Source organism: Tyto alba, unplaced genomic scaffold (assembly GCF_018691265.1).
Source record: "Tyto alba isolate M040663 unplaced genomic scaffold, T.alba_DEE_v4.0 Super-Scaffold_1, whole genome shotgun sequence".
In the NCBI taxonomy this organism is placed as follows: Eukaryota; Metazoa; Chordata; class Aves; order Strigiformes; family Tytonidae; genus Tyto; species Tyto alba.
The window spans coordinates 21,876,141-21,889,019 of record NW_024881261.1 but is presented as its reverse complement, the minus strand read 5'-3'; the positions used below and the strand labels follow the sequence as shown (position 1 = coordinate 21,889,019).

The 12,879-nt window shown below is 43.8% G+C and overlaps 1 protein-coding gene across 3 annotated transcripts in view; it reads right to left on the bottom strand.

Annotated features, from left to right (window-relative positions):
• The window catches only part of LOC104365148 (cytochrome P450 2H1), a 46,200-nt gene that overhangs the window by 14,081 nt on the left and 19,240 nt on the right, over positions 1-12,879 (bottom strand). For 2 of the 3 annotated variants that reach the window (XM_032982180.2, XM_032982181.2), the window contains 4 exons: positions 11,214-11,408; positions 10,452-10,567; positions 9,770-9,923; positions 8,752-8,853 (listed from right to left, as the gene is read on the bottom strand). In XM_032982180.2, coding sequence (XP_032838071.2) covers positions 8,752-8,853; positions 9,770-9,923; positions 10,452-10,567; positions 11,214-11,408 — 567 coding nt within the window. Of the gene's footprint in view, positions 1-8,751; positions 8,854-9,769; positions 9,924-10,451; positions 10,568-11,213; positions 11,409-12,879 lie in introns of those variants that run through there. The other variant, XM_032982182.2, reaches the window with a different exon arrangement.

The window sequence follows — 12,879 nt, the reverse complement described above, 5'->3', positions numbered from 1 at the left end:
GCCTAGTCTTCCAGACAAGTTCCCACAGATGGATTTACATGTTGTCTTGCTGTTTGGGAAGCTAATTTTTGAATGGAGAAAATTCCTGAAACCAGCAGCATTTTAACTTCAAGTTTACAGGTATTAGTATCTGCCAGTTGGGCTTTTTTCCTAACCATGCCAAAATACAGCAAGTGCAGTAAAAGTGTGAAATATATTTCCCTGCTCTAAATGATAACCAAGGAAATGTAGTGTAACTTGAGAAAGAAGGGCTGTGTCAGAAAATGAAATAAAGTGAGGAAAGCTTGTTTAATATACTGTGAGTCAAAGAGAAGTGCAGAGAGCCCAGGACAGGGCAGAGGACACTACCTGCAAGGGACATTTCTCTGTAAAAGTCAGTGCCAAAGTGGTGAGTATGCAGCAGGGCTATGGGGTACAAAGACAGAGACAGGTGAGACAGGGAGGACCAGTGGTTGCCTTGGACAGAGACCCCAAGTCATCCCCTGTGTGAGGGCCTACAGCAGCCACATGCTGACAGAGGGAAAAGGAGAATTTGTAGGGTTGAGGGGGAATTTCCAGGGTGTCTTTTCTACTCATTATGGTGGAAGTCTGCCATGAAATGCTCTGGCAGCAAATGGTGAACTGACACAACATTCATGACCTGCATCCTATGAAGAACAAGAACCTGCATGAACTCACAAGGAGTACCTCGATAGCAAATGAACACAGTGATTTCCTGGCAGGACACAAGCAGCAATGGCTTGGAAAGTAACATAAAAGATGAACTTGTCAATGAACCAAGGCCAGAGTTCACTTGATTAAAGAAAAATATGTGTGTACTTCATGCTGAAGTGAGATTTTTCCAAGCTAATCATTGTATTTGAGTTTCATTTAATGTTTGATAACGATTGGTTCAGAGCCCATAGGGACCATCCTCTTCTGTGGCAACTATCCAGATTCAGGTCTTGATTCTCTTGCCCCATCCCACAGGCAAAGCATGTAACAAGCTCTTCCAGTCCTCCCCCACTACAGGCTTCATGTGTGGGACCACTGGGTGAACAGTGACCACGTAAAGACTCTTCTGTTGCAGCTGTCTTCCCTGCCTCCTTAAGTGTGAAAGGTGTCTCATTCCCTCCTCCCAGACATCATCTTCTCCTGCACATATCATCTCCTCTGGAAATGATGGTGTCTAAAGCATTCTCTCTCATAAACATGTCCTCTATCCTTTGGCTTAAACTCATTTGGAATAGTGGAAAAGGAGAACATCAACTATGATTTATTTCCTCACTTAAAAGGTGTGAAATATATGACATTTCAATGAAGAATTGTCAATAAAAAAATAAATCTGTGTATGTACTCCTGCCTTCTTCCTATGTGACTTTCAAATAGAATTATTAACTGAAGTAAATCTCCCGGTAGTGCTAAGGCAAAAGATGTACAGTGATCCACATGTGGTACAGTACAATACATTCTGTTAGTATTCAATATCTCAGATGACACAGCTGCTGGAAGCAAACCAAAGTATAGATAAGAACTAGCCAGACACATTGCACAGCCTATCTGATATTTCACAAGAACTTGGCAAGAATAGTATTTGATTAATCAGTGCAAATGGGTTGGTTAAATGTTTCTTAGTGAACTCAGTTAATCCAGGCATCAGCTGAAAGATCAGACTTTCTAAATAGCTTTCACTGAAAATGAAGAGTGAACTTCTATGACCGCTTTCAATGTACCTTTCAATGTACCATGACCTATTTCATTGTATCTTTCAATGTAAGGTACATCGATTCTTCAGATTAAAAGCTATTAAAGATGGACTATCATTTGATCCAAGTGTACTTGAGGGGACTTATAGATCAATTGAGGGTGAATGCCTGCCTAAAAGTATTTCAGCCTTAATAAAAGAAGATTTGAAAAAGAAAAAAAAAAAAAAAAAAAAAGGAAGATCAGCACTTTCTTTTTATATAATAAAGTGCTTTTCCTAAATCTGAACTGAGTTTCCCCAGGCCCTAGCCTCAATACTGGATTCTTCCTTATGACATTGTAGTCTGTGCCACTACTGGAAGTAATTTGCTTTACTTTCCATGGGTCCATCCGAATACATTCTGCAGACTGCAGCCTGCTGCCCTTGGGAAAATGAGCCACGAAGGCAGAAATTCATCAGCCTAACCACTAAATGCAGGTCCTGAATTTTGAATTGCTCACAGACTATGTACCTGGAGGCCAAGAGAAGGATGAGCTCTAGGTAAAATATGAGCCCAGACAAGCAGTTCCAAGAAGCACAGGTCCGTTATCATTCCCTGAAGGAGACAGATTCAGAGATCTCAGAGTGCTGCTAGCAGGAAACCTCAGCACAAAAACCTGGTCAGTAAGCAAGAACTATCTAGGGGTAGCAGGTAGACAGGGACAAAAGAAAATATGTGGCAGAATAGTCATGATGAGGGTGCAGCCAGTGAGCAGCAGGTCTCTCAGAGGAGGGCAGTGGCTCCACTTCTGAGAGTCTGCAGGGGACTGTGGGCTGCAGAGAAGGAAGAAGTAGGGAGAGATACTGGAAGGTGCCTGGTCAGGGAATTCCATTTCATTTCATAGACACATTCACACTGCTACTGGAAAGTGAGGGATTTACAAAGGTCAAGATGTTTCCCCTTCTGCTACAAAGAGAAATAAATCTTGGCTGATATAAAGAGCAATAGAAAGTAACAAACTTAGATGAGAGAAAACATGTATTTATAAAAACAAATACAGCTATCTGGGTAATTTATAACCATGATAGACACATTTTAAAAGGATTTAAAACTACTTGCCTCAGCCATTGTTTTTTAATTTATTTTTTTATTGATATATGCAGAAATTTGTCACCTACTGTTGTCATGGATATATAGCCTTGTTCTATAAGTGTGATAATCTGATGAGTAATAGTCTGATAAATTGCTTATGAATGTGCTGAGTTAAGTAAATTTTTGGAAAAAAAGAAAAAAAAGAAAAAGAAAAAAAGCAATATGAATTCCCTCCTTGAAATACTTCTCTCCATTTTTTTCCTTAACCCTCCACTGGCAAAACAATATGGGCCTTTCCTTATATCTCAAAAATTAAAATAACAGGCCCCACAACCAGTGCATTTGCATCCTAGATGATTGCCTATATGCCCACTGGGGTTAATGGAGTCAGAGAGGCATGCCTTGTGGAGGAGAATCGTAGGCGAGACTAACTACACCCATAAATGCTCATTTATAATCACTCCACTGATGACTATAGGCCTAAACCACCGTTATTTGTATTGAGACATTTCTGATTCTAAAGTAAAGTTAAAAACCTAACAGGAACCAAGTGACCATACCACTCTGAGGGTAATCTCCAAAGTTAGTTACTTTTTCTCCCTTCATTTTAGTCTGGCAGCAGAATGTTACTGCTGGGACCAAATGCTAAAGAAAGGTAGACAGTCATACACCCACAGCCAGTGATCTACAGCAGAAAAGTCCTTTAAGGAACCCTGGCTAAGTTTTTTCTTCCAATATTGTCTTGCATTGATCTGTGAGACCTTGGAGTGATATCTGTATCACTACACTCCCTGATAGAGTCCATCCCCATCTTTCCTGTAGCCTCCCTTTAAGTACTGGAAGGCTGCTACAAGGTCTCCCTGGAGCATTCTCTTTTCTAATCTGAACAACCCCAACTCTCTCAACCTGTCCTCATAAGGGAGGTGCTCCAGCTCCCTGATCCTCTTGATGGTCTTCCTCAAGATTCAACTCAACAGGTTTGCGTCCTTCTTATGTTGGAGGCCCCACAGCTGGACACAGTACTCTGGCTGGGGTCTCATGAGAGTGGAGTGGAGGGGGAGAATCCCCTCCCTCGCCCTGCTGGCCACACTCCTCTTGGTGCAGCTCAGGATATGGTTGGCTTTCTGGGCTGCAAGTGCACATTGCTGGGTCATAGTCAGTTTTCCATCTACTAATGCCCACAGGCCTTTTTCTGTAGGGTTGCTCTCAATCCACTCATCGTCCCACCTGTAATTGTGCTTGGCATTGCCCCAACCCATGTGCAGGACCTTGCACTTGGTCTTGCTGAACTTCACAAGGTTTGTATGGGCCCACCTCTCCAGCCTGCCCAGGTCCCTCCAGAGGGCATCCCTTCCCTCCAGTATGTCAACTGCACCACACAGTTTGGTGTCATCAGTGAACGTGCTAATGGTGCACTCAATCCCACTGACCATGTCACCAACAAAGATATTTGACATATCTGAGCCTGCAACATTGGGATATATGCAACATGTGTACAGTAAGGCTACAGAAATCTTGGCAAATCTGTATGATGTTCACTTAGAGCTTGTGCTAAATGTCATATACTCTTTTTCAGAGAAATTGTACCAAGAGATAGATCATTTTGTGCCCATCAAAGCTAAATACCTATGCAGAGGTTGTAACATGTAGGATCCAGAATATTTTTTTCTTTCACACATGCTGCTCCTAAACCAAACTCATCAGGCAGCAATTTATCCTTCAGGACAGTTCTCAGTGCTGCCATCTCAAACAACTCTTTGTCTCCCGTTCAACCTAAGAATTACATCCTTAATCGCATGGACTAACCAATTAATCCCATCAAGAGTTACACAACTGAAATTCTTGCTACAGTCCCTCACACAAACTCAGTCATCTCCTCGTCCCCATCCAGGACTGTGACTGGAGGGGTGAGGAAAGCCTTGTCCTCTCTCCCAAACTCCACCTTTTTGACTCTTTGACTGTCAGTACAGACTAATGTTGCAAGCAGCCAGAATTGTGTGCCATACATGTTCACATACGCACTCCCAGACACTATCAGACAGGCTTTGGCATAGATGGAGCATTGGTCTGACACAGACTCAGCTGCTGGCTCCTCTGACACTCCTTCTGTACACATTTTCATCTGTGTGTTGCTATACAATTTAGGATGTGTTTAATTCACCTAATGACAGGGCTGATGTAGTGTGGGGACAGAATCGTAACTTTCCAGTGGGAAGTAAATGATGGTTTTGTATTCTAGTTTTCATCCAGATCCACCAACAGTTTATTGAAAACAAACAAACCAACCCTGTTTATTATCACAGTTGTGTTTCAGTAAACAAAATCACCCAGTTTTATTCTCAAAGGTCAAGTACTTACATATTAATATTAAAAATTATTTTTAAACGTGAACAGATGTGAAGTCCTTGCAGTACATTTGCAGAGGTAGTTTATGGGAGGTGGCTGGGTTCCTGCCCACCACTGATGCGTTCTGCTTCCCAGAGGAGAAATAGCATGGAACAGTGTTTGGAAATAGTGTCAGTATTAAACAGCCCATTGAAAGGCTGGTAGGTGGCACGCTCCTCCCCGCCCCCTCCCCCCCCATACCGCAATTGGGGGAATCCTCTGTGTTAAAAGATACTGTGTTATTTTGAGAAATGAACAACTTCTGCTGCTTGACTAGTTCGTTAATAATTTCTGATCAGAATGGGAGGATGCAGGAGAGAGGATGTCCTTTTGCTGTTCAGTCCCACCAGTGATCGTGTAGTGTTCAGGCTCCTCCCAATGTTAAGAAATACCAGTGCCCTCTCCTGGCTGGTAGTGGCCATGCTGGGTATTCATCTGCCATAAATCAGGGATCTGCAGAGGTCCAACATCTTGCTTTTTCCATCTTTGTTTTTTTAATGCCAGTTAATGCCAGTATCACCATACCATCCAGTCTCCTTGAAAGTAGCTGGACTCCTATCTATTCCTCTTTTTTCCTCAAACTCATAAACCATCTCTCCCCATTTGTCTTGCTTGGAGAAATAAAGATCATTCCCTTCTAACAGCTGGGCTTGGGGAGGATCACCAGGGTCCAACACATTGCCAGAAGCCTGTGGGAGACCAGTGTCTAACTCTAGAACCATGTCATAAATATGGCTGGAAGAGTCCTCCTCTGAGGTTTTACTCCCAAAGTAAACAGAGTCGTAGTCCTGCATGTCAACACGAGAAGACACTGCTGCAAGCCTGGCAGCCTCTGATTCCCTTTGGAGAGAGGAGAGAAAAAGTGATGCTTACTCACATACTGCTGCCAAGGTGTGATTTGGCCAAGTGCTGTCTGATTACCACAGAGAGGCACTCATGGCCAGCTCACATCATTATTCAGAAACATTCAGCATCAGAAACTATCATCTACCTGCTCTTAGCACAAAGCACCACATGATTTTCCCTCAGTGTGGAAAGCAACAGGATATTCTGGAACTAGTGCGTGCCACATGCTGCCTCAGTGCTGCTGCAGTGGCAGCAAGCTGCTGGGCCGGCAGTGGATGTCACACACAGCACACGGCAGGTAATGCAGGGCTGTGATAATCTCACTGCAGTGGCCTTACATGCAGTCTTTTAGTTCAGGGCTTCTTTTTTAAAGACCAGAGGCATTCTGCTGTAGCCCAGTCTCTATGTCTGCTTTCCATAGCCTGCACTCAGATTTTAGGAGGTGATTTCCATGAAAAGCACAGATAGAGACAAGCAAAAGTCTTTATAGCTGTCCATTAGGTTAAAGACTTCCTCAAGCAGGCAGCTCTGCAGGACTCTTTTTCATGACAATGCCTCAGAAAATACAGGCTGAAATTTACCATATTTTAGCATTTTAAAACTTCTAATGACACTTGTGCAGTATATACAATGGACACCAGATCTCTATCCTGTTGAAGGGAATGGCTGAATTCTCCATGATGCTGATGAGGCTGGGGTTTGTCCTGTGGAGGGGTTTCCCCCTTGTAGATCTGTGTTCTGCAGTGACACTGGGAGCTAGCACGTGGAGAAGGCTGGCAACCATGTTTCTGCTGCTTTACATTATTTTTACATAGGTTAACAGGAAACAACATATACTTACTAGAAAGCAGACAGCACGTCCCTGTGCCTTGGGGAATTTGGTGAAGGCAAATGTGTCAAACGGAGCCATTCTAGGACAGCTTATCTGACAGTGGAGTATTAACTCCAATACTGTATTGTTGGTACCTGAATAACTTTCCTTCTGCTCTTCCTTCTCCCACTGAGAATTTGGAACAAACTTTGGGCAGACAATGTGAGAAGCCTTGTCCTGGGTTGAGTGAGTGGTGGAGTTTTTTGGTGGCAGGGGAGGGGGCTATCGGGGCGGCCCCCTGTGAGAAGCTTCTCGAAGTTCCCCCAGCTCCACATCAGCTCCACTTCTGTTTGGGAAATTGAGCCAATCAGCTGCGCCTCTGAGATAACGTAATTAAGAAGGGACGTGGTGACGGGCAGTGGGACTTGTGAGGAGGAGTTCTGCAGCTGCATGAACACCAAGGTCAGTGGAGGAACGGAGGAAGAAAGGAGGGGGGAGGTGTGCCGGAGCAGAGACCCTCCTGCATCCTGTGGTGAGACGGCAGGGCGGCCCCCCCCTGCCACCCATGAAGATCTACGGTGGAGCAGACATTGATTTACAGCCTGTTGTTCCTGCTCGGCTGATCAAGGTTCTGTGCCCGAAGAAGGCCGGGCTCTCATGGGAAAAGGCAGCCCCGCTGCTGTAATTCAGTGCTGGGAGGATTGCAGCATGCGGGGGAGTCCCATGCCGGAGCAGCTCGGGAAGGGCTGCAGCCGTGGGAGAGAATCCAGTTGGAGGAAGTTAGTGACCCATGACGGAGCAGTGTGGGGAACGCTGCGGCCCATGGGAGGAATTCAAGTCAGAGAAAGTTTGTGGAGGACTGTCTCCTGTGAGAGGGGGACCACGATGGAGCAGGGGGTAACAAGTTTTGGACACTCCCCTCACCGAACATGAAGGAAGTGGCAGCACTGACTGCACCTCCCATTCCCTGCCCCTGCGCCACTGGGGGAGGAGGTAGAGATATCGGGAGCAGAGCTGAGCCCGGGAAGAAGGGAGGGGTGGGGGGAAGGTGTTCTCAAGATGTGGCAATGCTTCTCACTGTCCTACTCTGTTATGTGTTGTTAGTATCTGTAATAAATGTATGTTCTTTTTTTTTTCTTCCCCTAACGAGTCTGCCTTTTGCTCGTGATCATAAAAGGGGGATTTTCCCCCATCCCAGTCCTATCTTGAACCCCAAGCCTGGCTCTCTGTCCCTTCTCATTGCCGGAGGGGAAGGGAGAGAGAGGTGCTGCATTGTGGTTGGCTGTCAATCAGGCCTAAACCACGACAAGCCTCTTCCTGGATGTTATTCAAAAATTTATGAAGAGGCAGATTGCACTGGGGATGTGCACATGGGAAGGCACAGACCTCCCAGTGCGCTGGGCATACTCCACCAAGACCTATGCGGAGCTCTGCAGAAGCCAGGCTCCCTGCCTACTGCTCTTCTGCTGTAATGCTGGGCCTTTGTGAGACAGCATAGCAATGCCTGAGGGACCATGAGTCTGCTTTCCTACTGTAAGCAATCACCCCAGCAATACATGGCTCTGTGCTGGCTCATTTATCCTCCTCAGGTACAGTGCATGGTGCAGAATACTCTTGGGTCTTGATTAGATGCTAAAGAATTTGTCTAACTGGTTTTAACACAACCCTATCCAAGACAGTTCTCCCAAATGTCAGCCAAAGCACAAAAGGGTACTTGCATAAAATTGTCTCCCCTTTCCTCCTCACCTGCTCCTCCCACACAAATTACATCTCTAGCAACACCACTATTCCAACAAAAAAATCAGTGTTGGCCTTGACTGAGTCTGTGAGCTAAAGACTGGAGGACTTCCCTGAGGTAAAAGCAACCCCTATGGATATTTTTAATCATTCACCAGTGGGACTGAATGTCCAGTTACATAGCTGTGCAAAAAAAGGAGAGCAAGTGAATATTACCTGAGTGCTTGTTTTTCCTGTTTGATCATCTCCAATATGGCAGAAAATGCAGGTCTCTTGGTGGGGTTGTGATTCCAACAGGCTTTCATGTACCAAATCAATCTGGTGAGGTTTGGAAAGCCAAAATCACCAGGCATGCTTCCTAACTCCGTGAATTTTAGAACCTGTTTTTATTTATTCAGACACCAAAAACAATGTCACATTAGTTTTCTGAGAACTGGTGTCTGGATGTGCAACTTTGCCCCACTACAAACTTGCTAGCAATAAAGGAGGTCAAGCTTGCACTGAATTTCATAATAATTGCATAACAAACAGTAATTTTTATGTGCTAATTGAAATTAGTAGGAATAAATCATTCCTTGAAAAGAGGTTTTGTATGGCTATTGTGTAAATTCTTTAGAACCGTTTTTAAGTTTACATTGCAACCTTTCATTATTGAAGGCGATAAACTGTGTTTCTTCCCTCTGTAGAGAGATTCTATCTCCAAAAAAATTGCAGGAGCCTAATAGCTTTAAGATCAGTACTCAGCCATCACACCCAGCTAACAGGTTCAAAAGTCACTGTGGTAGAAGGGACCAAGATGTTGACAAACTAATGGACAGAGATAGCACAGCACAATCAAATAGGTCTTCTGCTCTCAAGACCAGACTAAATGCATAAGTAGGGAAGCAGAGAGATTCCCATGAAGCCTGAACACAGCTTTCAATTGGGAAAATGTAGGAAAAGAGGTATGGGTAAAATGCACTTTTCTGTATAAGAAGGGAGTTCTTTGACCAGAATTGCAGGTGCTACACTCAGAACTTTGTGGAATATTTCTCAGTCCAAATATTGATTGAATTATGGAGAAAATAATAACCGCCTAATAAAGGCAACATCCAAACTCAGGGTGGGAGTGAAGGTTTCTTTCCATGCATGAAAGAGAAAAATTGGAAAATGGGTCTTTCCATCCCTAGCAATCGTCAGAGCTATAGAGAAGCTGATACTGAGTTTCTTCCCAAAACATCCTTAACATCCTTACCTCCTTGCTGCTCAGTAAGTTGAAAGGTTTCAGTGGCTTGTACATGTGCAGGTTGGTCAACTGTGCCGTTAAAGCTTCCCATATCATAATCCCAAAGCTAAAGACATCTGATGCTCGGGAATAGAGCCCATCATTTCTCACTTCTGGGGCAGCCCTATTGAAGAAATGAACAGGTTACTGGTCTAATATGTTTCTGTATACTAGAGAGCTGGGGGGCAAGGCAAAGCAGAGTGATCCATGATTTTCACTGTGGATCCAGAGACTTCAGTTCACACTTTGCATTAGTGGCTATGGCTAAGTGTCTAAGTGGAAGAGAAGTGGGGTGACAGTGGTTCACCATGGGATGTATACCTAAGCTATTCAAGAGAAAGGGGGCACAAGTTACAGCAGCTTTTTTTTTCCATGTTCAGAGTTACAGAACAATTCAATTTTTGCCAGAATGTCCAAGTTTTCTGGTGGACAAAAAGCCACAAGGCAGTTTCTCTGAAACAAATAAACAACCATGTTCTGCTGTTTGGACAGGTACAAGTTAGAATATAGGAAACACAACTTTAAAAGAATGTCCTCAGGATTTTCGGAGCTGTAAGAAACACGTGGATATCATGAAACAAGATAAGGTAGAGTTTGTGGTAAGAAAATGGGCAGAAAGGAGAGGGGAAGTGAAACGTAACAATGCACTTACCACTTGGCTGCATCAGCTGGCATAACTTTGTGCACGTAAGGCTCAAAGAGGTTGTCATCCGTTCCTGGATGTGGCAGACAGACTGCTCTTCCCCAGCGACCAAGTTTTGCAGTCACCTTTCAGAAGACAAGGGAAAGAGAGAGGGGATTAAAATCCACAGAATTTATCCACTCTCCAGCAAAAGCAGCAAGAATTCAGTAGTTACGACAGTGCATAGCTTGCTGGACAGTTTATCTGTGTTCTGTCAACAGTGACCAGCATCACTGCTTCCCAGTTCAGGGATGAGTAATGATGGATTGATCTGTCTTGACACTTGTCTAAGCTAACTTTTCAGAAGTGAATGTAGCAAATATAGGCTTTTTATACAGCCTTCCTCATAGGACAGAGCTGAGCAACTCCAGAAAAGAATTAGACACCTCTTTTCCAGAAACCTAACTTTGCATACGACGAATCTCTGAAGTGATTGCATTACCTCCTGATTGCATTACCACCTGATTAAGAAAAGATGACTAAAGTTTTTGCAAACCTCCCTGTTCTAATATAACTAAAAATGCATCCTTCAACATGTAATAAAGCATCTATGACTGTAGTGCTGTGCTCCTTAACATCCACCTATGTGCACTTTCCTGCTCATTTGCCTAAGGAACTCTTTGTACAGGGGTCTACCTGGGTGGAAGTGGATTGTGGTTACAGGCAGCAGTGATTCACACAGAGTTAGGGAATAATCTGAAACAAGACAGAATGAGTAGAAGGAACAAATACCTCTGAGCAACTGTGATCAGAGATAATGTAAATGTAACTGCACTGTAGGTCACAGTGTATGATCCTCCTGGAATGAAGATAAGTCATGGCAGAAGCAACCTGCTCAAGGCAAGTGAGAAGTTTGATGTCATCCATGCTAGGATTTGCAGCAACTTCTATTAGGGACTTTGTGTTAACATCAAGAGGCTTGGAGATCTGCAAAAGGAATACATGAGAAAATTAGAGGTGCCAAAAGGCAAATGCTTGCTAGCAAGTTATCACAAACAAAACAGAGCTCTGCCTTTGTATGTGCCCCTCACAGCAGTTTCCCATCTGCCAGAAGTGAATAGCAAGGTGCTGTATTTTGCCTGGTATCTATGTGGTTTCCCTAGTTTGTGCACAGGTGAGATGCATAGATGCTCCTATTTTAGCTCAGAGTGAGCCACGGGCAGAGCCCGAAGCTCTGTAGGCTCAGGGAACACACCCAAGTCAGCACAAAATTAGCTTTTCTACATTCAGGAGAATATGTTTAGTGTGGCATAGTGGAGACGATATTTCATCCTTATCTGATGGGATTTCAAAACAACACCCTCCCAATATACTACAAAGAGTACAGAAATCACAACCACGTACTGTAGCAGTGTTCAACAAGGGCACCACCTTGCAGAAGGCTGTAAAGACACAAACTGGGACAAGGTCTCTGACTCACAGAGCTTACAGTCCATTGCCTGAAAAACAGCCCCTTTCTTTAATTCTTCACTCACTACTGTTCAGCTCTTTCAATCCCTGCTGTGTCTAAATGCTTTGTAAAATACTTCATAGTTTCTCAGTGGAATCTGGAAGCGTTCTCTACTGCTGTTCAGCTCCTTGAAATAAATGCACAAACAGCAGAGTAGGCAACAGCCATTACCACAAAACACTTCATGCAAACAGTTACAGCTACATGGCAATTTCCCTACTCAAGGAAGGACACAACAGCAGGAAGACTGCAGAAGATAACAGTCTTGTTCCTTTATCTACCTAGAAGGATCCTCTTGTATATTGCCTGGGATCCCAACTCAATCCAGGACAAGCTCAGACACCAGGTAATATGACAAAAAAAAAAAATATTTGCATGAAAAGGGACTCAGTGGGTGGGACTCAGTGGTTATCAGTTGCCCTCTGAACTCAAATCACAACACATGGGAACAAATAAGAGCAGAATTATCCAGTAATGTCTCATCATCTGCAAAAAGACCTCTCTGTGGTATGAGAATTGATTTTCAACCTTGGCCTGGCAGGCCCCTGGTAAAGGAAAATCTATGATACAGTTCTGATGTGATTATGAAAGTCAATTAATTATAGAGAAATGAGCCCATTGATAACAAGCTGATAATTCTGCTGTGGAGTTACACCTCCACCTCTCTCGCTTACAGGAAAAGTAAAAAGCACACAGATAACTAGTAGCTCCTTATTACCACAGTGAATATTTATTTTCTAAGGTCTCCATCTCTGCTTTCGGGGACATGATAAATGACTTTTTTTCTCCCTGCTTTGCTCTGACCAGGTATTTTCACTGTACAAACACAGACTTTCTAACAAGAGCAAATTTACAATTCATGCTTCCTAGAGCCTGTGTTTCTGCCACCACACACACACTAACGCATGCAGACCTGCCACTCTCAAAAGCTGCACAGAGAGAGTAGCA